This window comes from Tachysurus fulvidraco, chromosome 6, assembly GCF_022655615.1.
Source record: "Tachysurus fulvidraco isolate hzauxx_2018 chromosome 6, HZAU_PFXX_2.0, whole genome shotgun sequence".
Classification (NCBI taxonomy): domain Eukaryota; kingdom Metazoa; phylum Chordata; class Actinopteri; order Siluriformes; family Bagridae; genus Tachysurus; species Tachysurus fulvidraco.
Genome location: NC_062523.1, coordinates 23908787 through 23931277, shown reverse-complemented (window position 1 = coordinate 23931277; position 22491 = coordinate 23908787). Strand labels below are relative to the sequence as shown.

Below are 22491 nucleotides of genomic sequence, written 5' to 3'. Positions count from 1 at the left end.
TGCGTTTAATCTCGGAAACTGATCAAGGTTAAGCGCAAATTGCATGCAGATTCTACAAGGGGAATCTGTTAGAAACTATTGGCAGCCTATGACCTTCTTTCAAAGGTACACACAGTGCTTCAAACCAGAAAGATGTGAGAAATGTGCGAGAATACATACTCAAGGCCAACTCAGGCTAACTGACAATCTGTGGTGTGGCTGATCTTCACTTTTATTTGTGATTGACTTATTTCTTATTTTGCCATATATATATATATATATATATATATATATATATATATATATATATATATATATATATATATATATAGAGAAAGAGAGAGAGAGAGAGAGAGAGAGGGGGGGGGTGTTTGTGAATATTTATTTTGTATTTTTATAAAAGCTTTATAATTTTACATTTATAATCATTTATATATTTTAAAACACCTTGTATATGTATACATTTAATTTATACAAGTCACGGTGGCTTAGTGGTTAGCACGTTTGCCTCACACCTCCAGGGTTGTGGTTCGATTCCCGACCTCCGCCTTGTGTGTGTGGAGTTTGCATGTTCTCCCCGTGCCTCGGGGGTTTCCTCCGTGTACTCCGGTTTCCTCCCCCGGTCCAAAGACATGCATGGTAGGTTGATTGGCATCTCTGGGAAATTGTCTGTAGTGTGTGAGTGAATGAGAGTGTGTGTGCCCTGTGATGGGTTGGCACTCCATCCAGGGTGTATCCTGCCTTGATGCCCGATGACTTCTGCGATAGGCACAGGCTCCCCGTGACCTGAGGTAGTTCGGATAAGCGGTAGAAAATGAATGAATGAAAACCTTATGCACACATATGTATGTGTGTTTATATATATATATAACACTCATGTATATTTACTCTGTGTTGATATTTCTATATTATATTTCTATATAGACATCTAGTATGTAAACATATTTGTATATATACAGTATATATTTCAGTTATTGTTTTTTTTTCTTGTCGCAGCAATGTAGGGCTGAGAGAAACGCAATTTCAATCCTCTGTACTGTATGTCCTGTGTATGTATATCAGAACTGACAATAAAGCTGACTCAGGCTCTCTCTCTCTCTCTGACGCTGATATCTTAAATTCCTTGTAGTTGAATAGTGGTTTTACAAGGTATTGATTCAGGACCTGCATACTTTCTCTCTCTCTCTCTCTCTCTCTCTCTCTCTCTCTCTCTCTCTCTCTCTCTCTCTCTCTCTCTCTCTCTCTCTCTCTCTCTCTCACATTTTCTACCGCTTATCCAAACTTCTCGGGTCACAGGGAGCCTGTGCCTATCTCAGGCACCATCGGGCATCAAGGCAGGATACACCCTGGACGGAGTGCCAACCCAGCGCACACATACACACTCACACTCACCCCCTGTATAGTCCCCTTTTTAGTTTATTTTAATCAAACTCTGTGTAACAATAGAATATTTTGCCATTTGAGTGTTCCATTTTAACTCCAAGCTTTTTCAATGCACCTGTTCAAAATGGGTGAAGACTTACGTACTGAATGTTCGACCCGATACTGATACGCAAACAACCAGATGTAAACTGGACCAATCACAGAGGGTGGCTTAAGACCTGAGTTTGAAAGCTTTTACACACCGAAAGCAGGTTAAAAGAAATCGTTTTGCATAAAGCTGAAAAGCGTTTTCGTTTGTAGTACGCCGTGAGCTTCAGAACCTTTGTTAGCCTAGCCGTAATGTTTTGTGTTAGTGCTGTGTGCAATCTCTTTCTGTTCTGTGAACCCGATTGCACCTGATTTCACCATTTTGTACCTGGTCTTTGTAGATAAGCCCATTCGCCCTTTATCACTCAATTTCCAAGAAAGCCACTACAGGTTACAAGACTCCTGCTCACTGCAGGTATTTATTTATGATGGGAACAGAAGAAACATCTGATAGTATGTTTGTGAGGATGAGGTAGCGATTGAGTGTTACACAAGTGTTATGAGTGTGTTACAAATTGAGTGAATTCGCCCTCTGTGTTTAAGGTGAATCCTGGGTAAAAAAGGACAAAACACAGAGATATACAGCACACATATCCAGATCCAACACTTTAGAGTGATGACTTGAACATGGCTTATGAATGCTGGTCAGTGCAAGGTCAGGCTTTGCTGAAACTAAAGCAGAGCCGTCCAAAAAAAAGGCAGAAATTCAAAGAACTCTTTTCATTTTTACTATTTCTTTTCAATGCCGCCATTTATTAATGTGCCTTTTTTTTATTGTACTTTTCTTTTTCTGCCACTTGTGTGTATTTATGTTTGCCTATACGCGGATGGCTCGATAGGGACATGCAGCACTAAATAATTAATCAGCATCAATACAGCGCTGCATTGAGGGACAGACCCAGGGGTCCCTTGTTAACCAGATCAGTGATGTGTAAAGAGTGTCAAAGGGGCTTACACACACACACACACACACACACACACACACACACACACACACACACACACACACACACACACACACACACACACACACACACACACTTACTCTATCAGTTTTACACAAATTATCTTTGAAGGCCATCTCACATTATTAAAATAAAAAAAAGAAATTACATACATATATTTATTATGTGTATCTTTTATGTATATCTTATTTACATTATTTTATATTATAGCTTAATGTCCTTAAAATAAGAACAAATGTCAGGGCAGGGCAAAACTTCTCCTGGATCCAAAACCACCTGTAAAAAGAAACCCTTAATTATAAGAAAATAAATAAATAAATAAATAAATAATTAAAAAATAAAAAAAATAAAAAAAGGGTATATAAAATGCATTCGCTGTAATACAGTGTAACATAAATAGATCAGCATGTTCTATTCTAGATCAGAACTAATAGGTGTCTTCGAAAGTCCCAATATACTGTATAGCCTGATGAATATTTCTAAAATATTAAAAGTACACTGTAAGTACTGTAATATCGTTTCAGATGATCTTTTACATAAAATTCATTGAATTTTTGCCGTAGAGCTCATTTGGCGGATGCAGGATACAGCTGAGCAGAAGGTTATGAGGCTTGCTCAAGGACCAGCTATAGCTTGGCAGTCCTGGGATTTGAATCCACTACCTTCTGATCTGTAACTCAAGGCCGTCCCTACTGAGCCGCAATAACTAGCATCCACTGATTCCTATTTTTACCAGCGTATAAATTGAAAATTGAGTGGACACCAGGAGGAGGTCTTTTTGTTCTTTTTGTATGTACCATTCTCATTCCTGCCTGAAGACTAGATATCACATTATGCTTTGTGATTTCTGCTTTTCATTATAAATCTGTGCAATTTAGTTGTTAGCGTCTCTCTACATATTGCGTAGTTTAACTCTGGATATAGACCTTTGTATAAAGCTAAACGTGCGATTTTCTACAATTTTGCTAATGCTAGAAGATCCTCTAGGGATTGTCTGATAGTGCTTTTCCTCCTACTACTTGTCTGGAACTATTTCATGCTCAAAAGCATCAAACATGTTCAAGAGCTACAAAATTCCAGAGGGTGCCAGGAGCTTGGGAGTGTGTGGGGGGGGGGGGGGGGGTCAATGTGTCACTGTGACAATCAAATTGTTAACATAACCACTATAAAGGAAAAAAAAATGACAGTGTCATATGATGGTCAGTTTCAATTCATATACTTCTGCACAAGTGGTTAAGGCTCGGGGATCTTGATCGGGGTTCAAGCCCCAGCACTGCCATGCTGCCACTGTTGGGCCCTTGGGTAAGGCCCTTAACCCTCTCTACTCAAGAGGTGCTTTATCATGGCTGACTCTGTGCTCTGACGCCAACCTTAAAAGTTAGGATATGTGAAGAAAGAATTTCACTGTGCTGTAATGTATGTGACAAAACAGAGGCTTCAATTCTATTCTATTCTATTCTATTCTATTCTATTTTATGCAGTAGAAGTACATCCACATTTTATATAGTCACATACTACGATTTGGAACACACTAATTCTTATCTCTGATACTATTTAGGACAGCGTAGGAGGCAGGGAATTGAGATGCAGCTTCAGTGAACGGCGTGTGAATTGGGGATTGTGACAAACCGAGGGCTTAAGATGAACTTAATAGGACAAAGCCAGCAGACACGGTGGAATTGGCAATTAAATGTTTCTGGAACACTTTGATCCCAAAAACAAAAAGCACTTGCTTTCAACTGAACACTGAATAGTCCATTATTTCAATGAATATTTAATAAATATAAACGGCTTATTTATTGTAGCCTTAAGAAGGTTTTATTTTGAAATGCAGCCTATACTGTTAACACTAGCAAACCACACACACACACACACACACACACACACACACACACACACACACACACACACACACACACACACACACAGAACTTTTGCACAGTTAAAAATATACCATACAATTAAAGAATAATAGTATCTACTTTCTAATTTATAACTATCTGGTTGTGTGTGTAGAGATACTAAGGGTTGCATAACTAATCATTTTTACTAGAAATTCAAAAAAGTAGTTAACTAGTTATTCTTTGTGTAAATGCAGAGCGGAAACTGACTCGGACCAACTCTTGTCTCTAATCATTTTTTACTCAGAAGCCAATTTGTGCCAATTATGTTCAGCGTATAATTTTTGTGTCATGTCAAACTCCACAGTAGTGCTTAATGGACCATATGAAAGTAGACATTTAAGAATTTTGTAGTTATTTTTTGTAAGTATTTCTGTTTTTAGTTAGATTACTAGGGTCAATATATTCACACACACACACACACACACACACACACACACACACACACACACACACACACACACACACACACACACACACATATATATATATATATATATATATATATATATATATATATATATATATATATATATATATATATATATATATACACACACACACACACACACACATACATATATATATATATGTATGTGTGTGTGTGTGTGTGTGTGTATATATATATATATATATATATATATATATATATATATATATATATATATATATATATATATATATATATAAAATCAAAATTTCCACATAAATGTCTATAACTTCAAAGTAAATGGTGATATCAACTCCATTTCTGACCCAAGTGTTGGCTCATGAGCATCAAATATTTCAAGGTGTTATCTTCAGTAAGTAAAACGTCTCACGTTGAAAGCCAACAGAGTACTGACTCATTTTTTAATCAGATTTATTTTTTTAATTATAAAATATAATTGTGGGGAGCACGGTGGCTTAGTGGTTAGCACGTTTGACTCACACCTCCAGGGTTTGGGGTTCCCGCCTCCTCCTTGTGTGTGTGTGGAGTTTGCATGTTCTCCCCGTGCCTCGGGGGTTTCCTCCGGGTACTCCGTTTTCCTCCCCCGGTCCAAAGACATGCATGGTAGGTTGATTGGCATCTCTGGAAAATTGTCTGTAGTGTGTGAGTGTGTGAGTGAATTAGAGTGTGTGTGCCCTGTGATGGGTTGGCACTTCATCCAGGGTGTATCCTGCCTTGATGCCCGTTGACGGCTCCCAGTGACCCGAGGTAATTCGGAGAAGCGGTAGAAAATGAGTGAGAGTGAGTGAGAGAGAATTATAATTGATGTGTTTTATACTGATTAAAATGTCCAACTGAACGATTTCCATCCCAGTTAAACAAAAAAATATACTAGCAAGTATACGCTTACTGAAGGTTGGCCTGTTACAGCTGGATTACAGACGTACTCGTGTTCGTGTGTGTACATATTTTGACACTTTAAAGCCAAACTTTTTAGTAGATGCTAACTCAACAAAATTCTATGTGGGTCCATTATTTAATAAAAAAAAGTGGACAGATCGGTACATATTAGAGACCTGATATCCTGTTAAATCTGACAAGATTTATGTATACAAACTAAACCTGAACACGTCTCTTATTTATATGTTACGGTGTAAGCAACTTCAGTAACTTTAAATCTGCAAGACAATCCTTTTCAGTTTTATTTGTATAACACTTTTAACATTGGAGAGGAAACCGAGCATTTTAACAAAGCTTGAGATGAACCAGACTCCAAAAGGAAGATTCGATTCAAATTCATTTCAATTCAATTTTATATATATATAGCGCTTTTAACAGTAGACATTGTCTCAAAGCTTTACAGAACATAAATATAGTACAAAAAGTTCAATATTAAAATTAATATTAATGATTAAGGTATTTATCCCTAATAAACAAGACTGAGGTGACTGAGGAGACTGTGGTGAGGAAAAACTCCTTTAGATGGAAGAGCAAGAAACCTTGAGAGGAACCAGACTCAAAAGAGAACCCCATCCTCATATGTTTGACACTGGAGGGTGTGATTATAAACTGTTATGAACAACAAAGAGTGTTATTATGAATAATATCCTTTCTACAATCAGATACAGTCTGACAATTGTGTATTGATTAGGAGGTTGTTGTCCTCAAACACCACATGTCGTTGGTATCTTCTCAATGAATGTCCGAATCCTCATGAAGTAGAATCCACCTGGAGCATCTCTAGATGCCTCAGGATCCTCACAGGGTTGGTCTCTTCTCGTTGAAGGTCCGAAATCTTTATGAAGCAGAACACATCTTTAGGTGCCTCAGGATGGGTAGAAAAAGAGAAAAAGAGTGTGATTCTAAATAATTTTCCTTCTACAACTGTGTATTATATGAACAATTGTGTAACCAGAAAAATTATTCTTGGGGTCTGTCTTAATATGACCCAAACCCTGTAGTGCAACAAAGCATCAGAAAGAAACTTTACCGCCTTTTTGGCAACCCTTTTTTTGAGAAACAGAATGGATGAGTGTAATAAATATGCTACTAGAGCTGCACCGGGACTGGGATGTCACGACAGGACACGCTGGTGGTCTCATGATATGTCTGGTGAAAAATGGGATTTAATCCTTTTTTCGTTTGTTCATCTTTAGTAACTGCTTTATCTCAGTCAAGGTCAGGGTCATGAATTAACCCTCACAGCGTGCGGTTTGGTTCCCAGCAAGCCGAGCGCCGCTTTCATGTCTTTGGTGTTGTCGTTGTTTCTGATGTATTCAGTCAGGGGTCTATTTTACATGTGTCTTAATTTTAATCTCTTATATTATTTATATGTATCTGGTTTTATTTTCTTGCTCATGTTTGTCTTCTACTGTCTTGTATTTCACCACACCTGTATGTTTTCTTAGTATTCTTTGCCCTTGTTAAAACTAAAGAGATGCATCCTAAATAACATACAAGCGCATCATCCTGGTACTTACAGTAAATGCACTTCTTCTTCTTGGACTTTAACTGTGAACACGCAACTGTCAGAGAACGCGTGCCTCCAGCAGGGACAAATCAAGACTCATATTCAGGGATAGTTAAGACAGGGCTTTATTAAAAAACAACAAGACCGACACATACAGGAAACACTAGAAATAAACTAAACAGGTTAATACAAATCAAGATACAGAAACTATGAACATAAAACAAATAACAATAACACAGTAACATGAGACACCCGACTACATCAAGGACAAGCAACACAACAGGTATAATTAGGGGAGGTGACTAATGAAACATGGGGAATTGGTGTGCATAGGTGGGGGGATGGGACAGGGGGTGTATGGGTGGGTCTATGGATCGGGGGGGCAAACACATATGAACACAAATCATAAACAACAACACATAGCACAGAATATAAACAAAAACTCCCCAAGTGTTCCGACAGGGAATCGTCCAAGCCAGCCACGCCAGTTATTTATTGTGTGTGTGTGTGTGTGTGTGTGTGTGTGTGTGTGTGTGTGTGTGTGTGTGTGTGTGTGTGTGTGCTTGTGTGTTTTTAAAGTTTAGTCAGCTCAAAGTTGCTAGATGAGCTAAAAGTGGCAAAGAATGATGAGTTTTTACAGCACAGGCTAATCAAGCGCTAACCTTAACTAGGATGTGAGCCTGATAAATTCATGCATGAATAATAACCTTAAGTATACATTAATACATGTATGTTAGATAATGTATAAATTAAATCAGAGGGCAAAACTACGTCAAGCAGGATCTAAAGACTAAAACACCAGAAAATAATCTTACAGAAGTCTGGTTTTACATGTTCATAGATAATAGCAATGATTAATGATTAAATGTTACTGTATTCATTTGACTCTGGTGGGTAAAGCAGCAGAGCCTCGGGCCTGAGACACCCATAGAACATACCAGTACTGCAGTGAGACTGGGAGAGAAATGGATGGGGAATGACACAAAAAGGGTTGAAATGAGATGATTGGTGTTTTTTAGTAGGAGGATCGGTGTAAATTATGAAAGTATTCCAGTGCCCTCGTCAAATTATTATCATGTGGCAGCTCAGTGGTGACGGTATTGGACTTCTGATCAGAACGCCGTAAGCTTGAGTCACAGGGCCACCAATCTGCTGATACTGCTGGGCCCCTGAATAAGGCCCTTAGGGCTCAATTAAATAAGGGTGACTGACAAATGCCATAAATGTAGGGTTAACTCTGTTGACTAATCACCAAATCAGTTGGTGATGAGTTCATGTCTTAACTCATCATTAGCTCATATTTAAGTAAGAATTCGTATTAAGTATTAATCCATTAGTTTATGATCGTTCATCTACGTGCTAAAGTGTTAACACATTAATTACTTCATATTCATATTTCTATTTATTTATTGATTTATCTATATTTTTTGATTTAATCTATTGATTTACTGTGAGTGAACAAATGTGAATAGCAAATACACTGTAAAAAAAATTCATAAATCAAAAATCAAGTTGGAATTTAACCACTAAATCTAACTTATAACCAGAGTAGTGATATGACAATGATAATGTTCCTTAAAAAAAAAAAAAAAAGTAAATCCATTCCCTAGCAAAGACATTACCTAGCACAGTCTTAGACAATATGCAGCTGACTGCAGAAATGGCTTCTAGTGAAATATTTCCAAATAAAATATGCTCTTATAGCCATAAATAAGAAAGAAATAAGAACTAGAGAAACAAAGCCCATCATGGCTGGTATATGCTTCTGCTCTGTAGTTGATTATGAAATGGCTTTCCTCTCAACTGAGTAAAAATGCAGGCTTGTACTTTAAAAGCTTCACTGATTGCACCAGTGATGTTATGCATCATCGCTTTTTTGTGCTTCACCCTGTATTATTTGAGGTGGAAAAAAAATGTTAATAATTTTGAGCACTAGAGCTCAAAGACCAACTTTAAAATGAACCCAGATACATTAGCAGTGATTTGGTTATAATGCATTTTTTTTTTTTTGTTTTGCACCTCTGCAGCCTAGAGCTTTAATAAGATTTAAAAGGAAAACACGTTGGTTTCCTTTACCTCCGTTAGTTAAAGTACCAGTTAGATACTGTAAGAACTGTGAGATGTGGTGTTGGGTTCCAGTCCACCCTGAGCCGTGTGCTGTTGTGTTTGCTCATGATGAGCTCGCTAATTAGCTAATGACTTGAACCAGGCGTTTTAGTAGAAGGAGTAACACTAAAAAGTGATGTATAGAAGCGGTATATAAACTTCAGTCTGTAAATCTCTCTCTCTCTCTCTCTCTCTCTCTCTCTCTCTCTCTCTCTCTCTCTCTCTCTCTCTCACACACACACACACACACACACACACACACACACACACACACACACACACGGGTTACATTGTTATATTGTTATATTGCTGCCGCAGAAAATTTCCTTGGCAAGGCCGAACTGGAACTGGAGTTTCTAGAATAAATGAAACGCACTTCACTAAAAGATTCTCATGCCAGCTTCCTCTCTTTCCCTTCTACGGGGAACAGATGATATATAACAAGACGATTATAATGCTGTATATCATCACTATAGAAAACATGGATTGTAATATACTGTATAGTTTTGCTAACTAAAGACGGCACAACGGTGCAATGGGGAGTGTGAATGTTGCTGTGGATATATGTGTTTGTGTGTGTGTGTGTGTGTGTGTGTGTGTGTGTGAGAGAGAGAGAGAGAGAGAGAGAGAGAGAGAGAGAGAGAGAGAGAGAGAGAGAGAGAGAGTGAGACAGACCAGGATGAAGTATAGTTACAGATAATGAGTGAATGACTTTTTGCTGACATCATTTACTGAGGAGGGTAATGTTACAACAGGTAATGTTGGAACACCCGGCATCTTATAATATGCTCTAAAAAGTGTTAATAAAAATGAAATCATGATGCAATATGACAACAATTTTTTACATTCTGTTGTTTTTATATTGCAGTTCTGTATGAATAGCCTATATACAGCCTGTGTATACTGTACTCTATACTGTATATACTGTATTGGGTTTTATCTCTCACTCTCTATCTGCCCTGCATAATCTCTCTCTCTCTCTCTCTCTCTCTCTCTCTCTCTCTCTCTCTCTCTCTCTCTCTCTCTCTCTCTCTCTCTCTCTCTCTCTCTCTCTCTCTCTCTCTCTCTCTCTCTCTCTCTCTCTCTCTTCATCTCTCATCCCCATGCACTGTCATACAGATTCTCAATATGGATGATATTTTTGCTTCATGGTCTCTACCTTAAGATTCAGCCTGTTATTTTGTACAGTGTGTGTGTGTATGTGTGTGTGTGTGTGTGTGTGTGTGTGTGTGTGTGTGAGAGAGAGAGAGAGAGAGAGAGAGAGAGAGAGAGAGAGAGAGAGAGAGAGAGAGAGAGAGAAATAGAGGTAGAAAGAGAGTTCATTATGCAGCAGTTTTCTTCTGGAGGAATCGTTCTATCTACAGTATGGTAGATATGTTGACTGTCAGGCTCGGGGCTTGTGGAGACTTTAAACTGGATCAAATCATAAAATCACAACATCAATCAGCCGCAGCTGTGCTTGCCAACATGTTTTTTTGTGAGTGTGTGAGTGTGTGTGGGTGTGTGGGCATATACATAATGCACCAGATCAGCCTTCTTTTTTGCCTTCTTTTTCTTCTCTAAACTAGCAGAACAGTTCGTAGATTTAAAATATAATTTCAATGCTTAATATGTTTCTAAATATTTTGCAATCTCACTCTTTGGAAATAAATGGAATAGAATCAGTGGCCTACATTTGGCTTGACTATTTTGTTAGTTTATTGATTAGTACTGAAGCTAAGGAGAGAGATTGGTTTAATCTCACGCACATGACAGTATAACCTTCCTATTGCTAGCAGCTGAACAGTGCAGTGGTTTAATTAATGGGTACAAAAAACAAAACAAAACAAAACACATAGAATTTTCATAATCTATTTAAAAATAAAGAGTTCTTTTCAAATATTGCTTTTAGAATTTGTAACCCGATCTATTACGTACATGAGAGTGAAATTCTTTAGATGTTTGAAGTTCAGTGTATTGCAGTGATCTACAGTGTATGTATTGATTTGATCAAAAAAAGAAAGAAAGAAAGAAAGAAAGAAAGAAAGGCACACAGATGCAGACAGAAACTGCTGATATAAACTATATGCTCTTCTTTCTATGAAACAGATAGATAGATAGATAGATAGATAGATAGATAGATAGATAGATAGATAGATAGATAGATAGATAGATTAAAAAAATGACAGACAGACAGGTAAATAGATAGACAGGCAAATAGATAGATAGATAGATAGATAGATAGATAGATAGATAGATAGATAGATAGATAGATAGATAGATAGATAGATAGATAGATAGATAGATAGATAGATAGATTTATTAGATATATAGCTAGACAGACATGCAGGCAGGAAAACAAACAGACAGGCAGATAGATAGACAGAGATAAATAGATAGATAGATAGATAGATAGATAGATAGATAGATAGATAGATAGATAGATAGATAGATAGATAGATAGATAGATAGATAGATAGATAGATAGATAGATAGATAAGTGTGTAAATCTAGTAAAGCTGATGGAGCAGTGCTCATTAGTTGTTATACAATCTGTGCTTTGATTCTTGGTGAATGATCTTGTAATTTATTTCTTTGGTAAATGATGAGCATATTGGCCTCAAATTCATGCACATCTGGATATGACTCAGTTTTACTCTGGAGCTAAGAGAACACACACACACACACACACACACACACACACACACACACACACACACACACACACACACACACACACACACACACACACACACATTCTGCAGCTTTATTCTACACTATGCACTCCAAACTCCACACGCTGATCTCTGTCTCGATTCAGTCCAAGTCGTTCAGCACATCAGTCTCCTTGTCTATATCATGACATGCTCAGTTGGAGTCGGGCAGTGCGTCCGGATCTAGTGAGGATCAGCATTTAAAAAGTAATAGCACAGTTCAACTGGAGTGGCTAAATAGGATATTTAATCATTTCCACTTTAGTACCATTTAACCCTTTGCACCCATCCAATTAGTAGCCATGTCTGAATAATTTGCTTTGCTAATGATTAAAACGTGCCTCGACATGCAGACATGAAGGATGAAGCGTGCAGCTGTTCAATGTGTCCATGGTTTCATTTGAGATTTATATGTTTATTAGATATTGTTTGATATTCAGATATATTTTTTGTCTGGGAAAAAAAAAAAAAAAAAAAGAACCATCTGTCCATCCATCCATTTTCTGTACCTCTGATCCTACACAGGGACACAGTGCCAGTCCACTGCAGGGTACTTAAGGCACACACACACACACACACACACACACACACACACACACACACACACACACACACACACACACACACACACACACACACACACACACACACACACACACACACCAACTCTACACACAAACAGGGCAAAATGTGAACCTAGAAGTGTGAGACAATCATGCTAACCACTATGTCCCTGTATATCATAATATTTTCCATTTGATTAGATTAGAATAGATCATAGATGCACACATTTGTTTTTCAAGTCATTCAGTATTACGTTATTGATTGAGAAACACAATGGACAGAAACTCTGTGTACTGACTGAAAGATGAAAAGATTTCTCATGCTGTTGTGTATCACTGAACTATGATAATGTCATCTCAACAAACCCCATGTGCCGATCTCGCTCTGTCTCATACACCATCATCTCTCTTCATTCCCACTAATGACTCTGTCCCATCAAATTTTCCACCATGTATCTACATCTACATGGATCGCATACAGTACGTACGCTGATATACAGAGCCAAAATAATCACACCCGAATTCTATATACACCATAAAGCCTCGAGTGCCTCGAGTCGCTTGTTTTTAGCTAGAGAGCTAGAGAACTAGCTTGCTTTCTGAGCAGAAAATCAATGGTCTGTACAAATAGAAAATATTTCTTCCTCAGAGCTGAGGAGAAATTTGTGGTACAGTATTTAGGAAGTTCGGCGAACATTTGAAAAATGTTTGCTGTGGAAAATTGTGAAATTATATTAAAAAAAAAAAAGGAAGTATTTTTGGTCTGTGAAAGACATTAAGCTTTCTTCTTTGACTGTGACTCTTACATGATCAATGTAAAAATAAATTAAAGACTGGAAAGCGTTATATCCATCGTACAGTTCAAACCTAATGAATTTTTATCACCCAATAAACTGCTTTTTCATTTCAGAGCTTTTGTCTTGCAGCACCATACAGTTTGTGAACAAAAGAGCTGCTATTGTTTGCTACTTAGTGATGTTCTGTCTCATTGACCCTGCCACTTCTTTAGACTTTATAATCCATTTGTAAAATATATTCCAGAATTCCCAGCAGTCTTATCTTCATCTCAATTAATAGCAAAGTGAATAAGATTTATGGAAATATTCACACGGAGCCCTTGCCGCCGACGTTCCCGATGACAGCACAGGTGGCAGTGCAGATGGAGGAAATGTGACCACGAATGGAAAAAAAATCACCTTTCTGTTTCATATGCACAAAGACCACTTCTATTTGCTCAACCTTCGTGCTCTCGGGTCAGGAAGACTGTGTGATATAAATACGATTGGCGACCTTGATCCGCAGCATATAAAAGTTTATGAAGGAAAAATAAAGTGTTAGTGAAGAAAAAACAACAACAACAACAACAACAACAACAACAACAACAGAAAAGGTGTCATTCGATTCTAAAAGGATGCAAAGAATGAGGATGACTTACAACCTTCTACATCTTCTACACTGCTGTATGGAATATGTTCATTTTCACCTGTCGTGGATTGAGCTCTGGTGTATTCCATAGCTGAAAGCTCTCGTCCACTTTTCTGCCGAAATCCTTTAGGGAAGCCGATTTGTCTTAGAGCGCTTTGCTGTGTGGTGGAAATGTGTTATCTGATTGATATATAACCCAATCATATCTCTCTCTCTCTCTCTCTCTCTCTCTCTCTCTCTCTCTCTCTCTCTCTCTCTCTCTCTCTCTCTCTCTCTGTGTGAGCAGGCCTGAGGAGGGGAAGATGACAGCTTTAATCCCGGCGCTGCTTCTTTTCGCCTGCGTCTCCATGACGTTGACTCTGAAGGTGGTGTCGAAGAGAGGCTCAGGTAAGGCCCCGTTCCTGTCCTCCTCCATGCCAGTGTTAATCACGTCTTTCCTTCCCACAATAACGGAGCAGTGTTTCATTTACCATGATCAAAGCTCTGGCATTAAAGCGGCCTTACTGGCTATAATTAATGCTTTAAATGTAAATTTGCTGGTGTTCTGATGTGTGTATGAGAGAGTCAGTTACCATGCATATATTAATGCCTTAATGTTAAAGTTTTGCCATGTGGGAAATGTTCTGACCTCCTTTTAGTTTTCAAGTTTTCTCAATTCAGTGTTTGTGTAAAATGTTGCTGTATATTAACCTCATGAAACCTTCACTCTTTGTCTTTGACTTTTTTTTTTTCCCGCTGTTAACTTCCTGTATGAAGATAAAGGTGGTTCAGTTGGTTTGTAAATAAGGACTCGAGGGACACGAGGTACGGAGAGGTACGCAGAGGTTTAAGGAGTTTCACTGTCGATGCCAGATCACATCAAACGCATGTAATGCGACACTACTAGCTTTAGCAGAATAATCACAAAAAGTCGTCCGTAAGACGTCTAGTCCGCCGGAGTGCTCTCGTCCAGTATCAGCACCTGGAAATCACACCTTTCTTCAACTATGTAAGCAAAGCTGGGTGTTAAATGCATGAAGTGTGTGTCGAATAAGTGGTACACGAAGTGCACGTCTTCTAGTCGGAGTTCTCAAAGTGAACACACTACTACACAATAGTTTAGAATAGTGCATAGGTATGTGATTTGGGATGCACTTTATCTCAATCATTGAATTCTTTTAATGAGATTTACGCTCTAAGGTCCTGTTTTACTAAAGATACTGTATATCAATTCCCAGATAATGAGCATTTCTGCAATTGGAGACATTACATTTGAAGTTAGGGGTGAAGAAAAAAATAAAGCTCGAATTAAACAACAAAATGCTTCAAGTAGTTGGGGCTAATTTGTTTTTCTTTTTTTTTGTCAGCTAAAAACAGAACGTTTACTTTTGAGCAAAAAAAAAATCACCTTTTTTAAGGCTTTTTTTGTATTATTATTATTTTATTCAATTAAAGTTTATTGTATTTGTAAAGCACTTTTAACAATGGACGTTGTCTTAAAGCAGCTTTACAGAACAAAAGAAATATAGTACAAAAAGTTTATTGTTATACAAAGATTAATAGTATACAAAAGTTCAAGATTAATATTAGACTTATATTTAAATGTTTTTGTATTTATCCCTAATGAACAAGCCTGAGGTGACTGAGGAGACCGTGGTGAGGAAAAACTGCCTTAGATGGAAGAGGAAGAAACCTTGAGAGGAACCAGACTCAAAAGAGAACCCCATCCTCGTGTGGGTGACACTGGAGGGTGTGATTATAAACTGTTATAAACACTACAGAGTGTTATTATGAATAATATCCTTTCTATAGTCAGATACAGTCTGACAGTTGTGTATTGATGAGGATGTTGTTGTCCTCAAACACCACATGTCGTTGGTATCTTCTCACTGAAAGTCCGAATCCTCATGAAGTGGAATCCACCTGGTAGCTGATACTGTACATCTCTAGACACCTCAGGATCCTCACAGGGTTGGTCTCTTCTCACTGAAGGTGGAAGTGGAATACAACTGAAGCTGGTACAATCTCTGGGTGCCTCGGGACGGGTAGGAAAAGAAGCAAGTGGAGAGACTCGAACACTGCCAAAGTTTGGGAACTAAATATGACAAAGCTTTACCAAATTTCAGACACTTTGTTATTCTGGGAAGTACCAGAAGTGTAGTGAAAGACTTGACAGTTAAAGCAGATTTTGGTAACTCAGATCAAACAGTAAAACATGTCAGAAAACACAACATAAAACATGTGAGATAATTGGGAATTAAAAAAATGCTCTGATTAATCTGACACCAAAGTGTGATCATGCAGCAAATAGCATATTTATTTCACTGACTGACTTTACCACGACTGTGTCATGTCATGAACAGTTAAGCTTCATGTTAAGACTATGAATTTATGAACTATGAACATTTGTGCACATGCTGGATGATATCAAATAACTTGGAGTTAATAAACTGGACTGGACTAAGAACTCTGAAGCCATCAATAAGAAGGGCCAGAGCCGCCTCAACCTTCTGAGGAAGCTGGAAGTCCTTCGACATCTGAGGGACGATGCTGAAGTCTATGGTAGCCAGTGCAATCTTTTATGCTGTTGCATGCTAGGGCAGAGGACCGAAGGTTGCTGATGTCAACAGACTGAACAAACTCAACCGTAAGGCTGGTGATATTGTGGAGTTGGAGCTGTATTCTCTGACTGTAGTGTCAGAAAGACGGATGTTGTTTAAGCTTCTGGTCGTCTCAGATAACACCTTCTACCCGCTCCATGACGTCCTGGACGGATACAGGAGTAAGTCCAGTCGCAGACTTATTAAACCAAGGTGCAATACAGTACGACACAGGAAATTCTTCCTACAGTACCTTTATCGTTCCTCTGCACAACAACAAATCTCACTGTGCCACAATACACCTTTACCTGTATAGTTATTTAAATCCTAGCTTTATTTATTTTTCTTGTTTTATTTTATATTATCTAAGTATCCATGTTTTCTTATTTTGGTGACTTGGAACCGCCGTATTCTGATTCTTATGATAGAATGAATTTCCTGTTTACACAGTTGCATGTTTCCGACCGTGCCGCACACATCCAATCACACTGTCACCCAGATTCACTTTTGAATCTGCTTCCTCTCGATTTCCTCCTCACATCGTCTACGTAAGGGACTGTTTCATCACCGTCGTGGACTCTGGTTTACTCATTAGTGATAAATCGATCCAGTGATCATTTTTATGCTGAATTTCTATATTTCTCTACAGAAATTTTGAGAATCGTTCTGCTTGTTTGACTTGACTTCAGCCTCACTCACTCACTCATTCATTTTCTACCGCTTATCCAAACTACCTCGGGTCACGGGGAGCCTGTGCCTATCTCAGGCGTCATCGGGCATCAAGGCAGGATACACCCTGGACGGAGTGCCAACCCATCGCAGGGCACACACACACACTCTCATACACTACGGACAATTCTCCAGAGATGCCAATCAACCTACCATGCATGTCTTTGGACCAGGGGAGGAAACCGGAGTACTCGGAGGAAACCCCCGAAGCACGGGGAGAACATGCAAACTCCGCACACACAAGGCGGAGGCGGGAATCGAACCCCGACCCTGGAGGTGTGAGGCAAACGTGCGAGCCACTAAGCCACCGTGCCCCTTCAGCCTTATTATTTATTTATTTATTTATTTATTACTTTCTCATCATTAAGACTTTGATTTGTCTAATTTTCTGTAAATGCCAGTAACATGCATTAGCTAAAGCAGTTGTTAAATACATGTCAATCTGACTTGTGACTAATACACCGGCACAATTGCCATCCTCATTGTGAATTATTTTGTCTGCAGGAAATTACACTGTGTTGCAAAATGAATGTAGTTTGCACACTTGTGTAAAAATGCCCCAGATTACTTATTCACTAAGGCAGCAGGACAAGATGTGCTATTTTACTCATGTGGTGGGGAAAAAAAACAGCCCCTTCTATAGATCCTGTAAATTAGCTTGAACAGGTTTACACAAGCAGTCCTTTAGGGGTTAAGTGTGTCTAAACAAAAAGTTTAATGCAGACTGAGAAGGTAATCACATACAAACACACAATTTTAATTTGTTGCAGCTAATCTGCGGGTATTTTGTGCCACTGGCTTTTATTTTACGTCAAAACAGACTTTTTTTTAGCCTTCTCCAGGAGAAGACTTTAACGTCTCCTGTCGTTTAAACCCAACGTTCCCCTTGACATTTTTCTCTCACCGCGGGTAACAAACAGCACACAGAAGTAGAAATTGTGTTCAGGATAGCTTTACCAAAAGCAGGTTACAGTCCAAAGGTCACAATCACATACCAACAGGTAATTTTACACCAGGATTGAGCTCAAGAGACAATATAAACAAGCGATAGTGGACAAACAGGCTAAGAGGCCACTAGAGAAGAAACTCAACCCAAGCAAAGAGTCACAAAATCAAAGGTCGATGGACTGATAAACATTTCCGACTACAAAGTAGAAACGAATAAAGAAGATTTAGAAACTCAGTTAGACAGCAAAAGACTTAGCAAACAACATAGACAGTTCTGCTAATTAGCATATTTGATGCATCCTCGTAATGCTGCATATTTATAAAGGCCTCAAAAGGTAACAATTTCTGTCCTCTATAGCATCTGTGATTGTGATTAAGCATCTGTGATTCGGATTTAGTTATGCATATAAAGAGAATCCTTTGTGCCGTTTGCCGGCACATCTCAACAAAGTGTCCTCTGTGTGTGGAGGACACTCACAGATGGAGCATTAGCTTTTGATGTAAAATGCATTTCAGTCACGTGAACGAGCAAACTGTGTGTCACATCTCTCAGTATCTTCCTGCACCTCATTATCTAGAGTATGTGGTGGCCTTGGCACTCATTTCATGCTCTCTTTCTTTCTTTCTCTCTCTCTCTCTCTCTCTCGCTCTCACACACACACACAAACATACTCACTCACTCACTCACTCACTCACTCACTCACTCACTCACTCACTCACTCACTCACTCACTCACACACTCACTCACACACTCACTCACACACACACACACTCACAGGCAGCAGAGTAACACCTCTAACAGATGGCTTGCTCTGCTCTCTTCCAGACCTCTGCTCTACTGCAAACTTCTGACTGTCTTTGTCCGTGTGTGTGTGTGTGTGTACACTTTTGTGTTAAGAAATGACACACTTCTTCACACACACTCAGACCATCACGGACTAGTCCGTCAAGTCTTCAAAAGCTTTTGTTGTTCCGATTGGACAGGGTCATGCTCCGATTGGTTCTTTTTGTGACAAGGGGATAGAAAGTCATGCTCTGATTGGCTCTTTCAGGGACACTCCGGAGAAAGTGTACTGAATGGTCACCTCTTTTTAGAGTATAAGTGTCGCTTAACATCAGGGACGCTGTGAAGATTTTTATACTTTTTTATTATCACATTTTAAAAGCGATTGTAATAAAAACGTATTAAAATAGCTTGCAGCGGAAAACGAACTGCTTAGTCCTGTTCACTTTGTTAATTACGTGTAGGTGCCTCCGTAATAAAATCCACCTTAATAAAATCTTCTAATAAAACCCTTCTCTAGTGTGGATTCAAGCTTAAGCTTAACATTAGGATTAGAAAAATAAAAGGTCAAATATCTAGCTATGGTTCTACGACTTAGTTGCGGACCACCATGAAAGTGTAATTCAGAGCTAGTGGACTGTTCCTGATTTTTTTTTTCCTCTTCCTGGGTACCAACAGAAAGGCTGTTACTTACTGACCATGACCCCGTGTAGAAAACAGGTCACACTCATCCTCTGTCCATTCTTATCAACCAAAGTGTCTCGGGTGGTCCGGCACTTTTCCATCGTCGGTTGTGCTTACAGAACTTTCTGCTCTACTTCCTTTTATTTAAAACCAGAAAGGCTTTTTCCTTCTTTTCACATCTAGACTAGACCACATAACATCGAAATTGTCTCAATGGTTCATAACACGCTCCGACGATAACAAAGAGAATGAATAAAAAAATGATGTCATATTATTACCAGACTTTGTTATGGATTACAATCTGTTGGTACTGCACCTACCTCAAAATGCCGATCCTGCTCTCTACTGATGAAGGGAAATTCCTCTGCATCCGGATTCCGTTCTCTATTGAGGATGCGAATCATTTGAATTCTCTACATAGTACAGAAGCTGCACTGAAGCAAGATTTAGTCTGTAAAATCTGACGATGAACTCCATGTTCCTGCTCCACGCTCCTCTAAGTGCCACCCAGGAGATAGCCATAACATTTATTGAACTGAATTTAATAGAAGAAAGTGTCTCTTGACCTGTGTTCATGTACGCTTATACAATAATTCCCAGTAACAAATGGCCTATAGCCAACAAAGACTCTTTATGATCGTCCTCACGGCACACAGGGTCACTGGGCTGCCAGCTGGCCATCACTTCCACATAGCACTTGAAATGCCTCAGTGGACACAAGGCTGACCTGGGCATCTGCAAGAGCAGACAGGTTGCTAGATTTATTAATATATCACAATATTCTTGGCAGGAATGCAGGATGCGACATAATTGGACTCGAGTCCCCGAAGCGTCCTACATGATCATCTGGTCGTAATGATCTCTAACAGATAAAAAGCCGTCTTAAGTGAAAGCTGATTTATAAATAACAGCATCTTATGTTAATTCAACTGGCAACCCGAGCATCCTGAACATCGAGTCCAGATCCATTGCTTAGTACGGAGATCAGAGATATTCCACAGCCTTGAGAGAAGCTGGACCAACGCCTCCCGGTGCACACACACCGCTGCCGACGGCTGCTTTTGTGATATATCTGACAGGTACTGAGCATTCCCAGAGTTTCCCAAAGTTGCAAATGAGAGCATCTCAGCCTTACTGCACAATTCTATTCCTGCTGTGACAATACAGCAAAGAAAAGCTTACTGTTTTTTTTTTTTTCTTCCTTCCGATGCAGCCATGTCTTCTGTTTACTTGATTCTCTGCTGTGACCACAGAGTCAATGGAAGCATAATAAATTGTCAGCAGATTCACACTTGGTTATTAGCATTAGGCTGCGGTTAGGCTAAGACTCTGTATGTGCTGGTTTGTTGTGCTCTAGTCCCAAACACTCTGGCCATTGAGCACTGTCCATCAGTCAACAGCATCAAGGTTAGGCTGAACAAACAGCTCACCATATTGATTTAAAATATGGGTTTTTAGCAGTTTTTAGCAATTGTTTTAGCAGTATGCAACATAACACCATTCCCCCCCCCCCCCTAAATATTCTTGTTCCTTTCATTTTTCAAAAGAAAACAGACAACAACAAGAAAACTCTGGTGTGCCTTTTACTTCACTGGAAGAAAAAAACAATATAAAAATGAATATGTGTTAGGTTAAAACTTAGCGCATGTACCTGATTAAATAGCTAGTTTAGCATTTGCTACACCTACATGTCAGGACTAGAATATCTCTGTCTATATTTAACTCATCCATATTAAATAAAAACAACAACAACAACAACTATACAGCCATACTTAATAGTACATACTTACAATTCATTCCATAAGTAGCTTTATTAGGTTCAATCAGTGGAGCTAGATTAATGCTTGTGTTCGCTAGTGGGCTTTTAATACAGCGAGCTAATAGGCCATTAGGAAGGAAACAACGATGACTTCAGATAGCAGATATTTATACACAATAAGGACAAGTATGGAATAAAGAGACACAGGCCAAGATGTTCTTGGATGTTTGATGGCTTTATAGCTGAATGTATTCTGAAGGATGTGGTTTCTGATAGATGTGCTAGCATACATTAGCGTAGTGAATAAGTGTTAGTGGATGTGAGTGTCATGAAGGAAATGACAGTAACTCCAACTAAATGCTAACTGACACTACTATGACTCTCTCTCTCTCTCTCTCTCTCTCTCTCTCTCTCTCTCTCTCTCTCTCTCTCTCTCTCACACACACACACACACACACACACACACACACACACACACACACACACACACACACACACACACAGTCAGTCAATCCCATGTTATTAACTACAATATAGTCTGTATTTTTCAATCTCTTTCTTGCTGTCCTCAGTTTTTCAAAATGCTAATGATGGATTAGCTGCTGCTCTGGCCTTGGGATTTTCTCGCCTCTCTTACCCCACTCTCTCTCAGGTCTCTTTCTTTCTTAACTTCCCGTCTCTCTGCCTTTAGTCCCAATCTATCTTTACACTGGGAATAAAAAACAACCTGAACACAACCCACAAGAGGACAATCCCTTTTTCTAAGGCTTGCATTTTCCTATTTTCCACTTCACAAGTGTTTATAAAACAGGCTCTCCCTTCTCATTGGTCATGTGAGCCACCTGCATGCTGAGCGTACCTCCTCCGATTCAGTTGCCATGGTGGCGTGAGGCGGAGGTGAGTGCCTAAGAGGTATGGGAAAAGATTTGGGACAAACAGCAACGGTATTGTCCGAGTTAAACCAGTTTCTCCGAGGTCAGTGGAGACTCAGAGGCATCGAGTCGAG

The 22491-nt window shown here is 38.9% G+C and overlaps 1 protein-coding gene across 3 annotated transcripts in view; it reads left to right on the top strand.

The window, feature by feature from the left end:
• The window catches only part of il1rapl1a (interleukin 1 receptor accessory protein-like 1a), a 126095-nt gene that overhangs the window by 19607 nt on the left and 83997 nt on the right, over nucleotides 1-22491 (top strand). For all 3 annotated transcript variants that reach the window (XM_047815459.1, XM_027143614.2, XM_047815460.1), the window contains one exon: nucleotides 14289-14389. In XM_047815459.1, the coding sequence (XP_047671415.1) occupies nucleotides 14305-14389 (85 nt within the window). In that variant the 5' untranslated portion in view covers nucleotides 14289-14304. The remainder of the gene's footprint in view (nucleotides 1-14288; nucleotides 14390-22491) is intronic.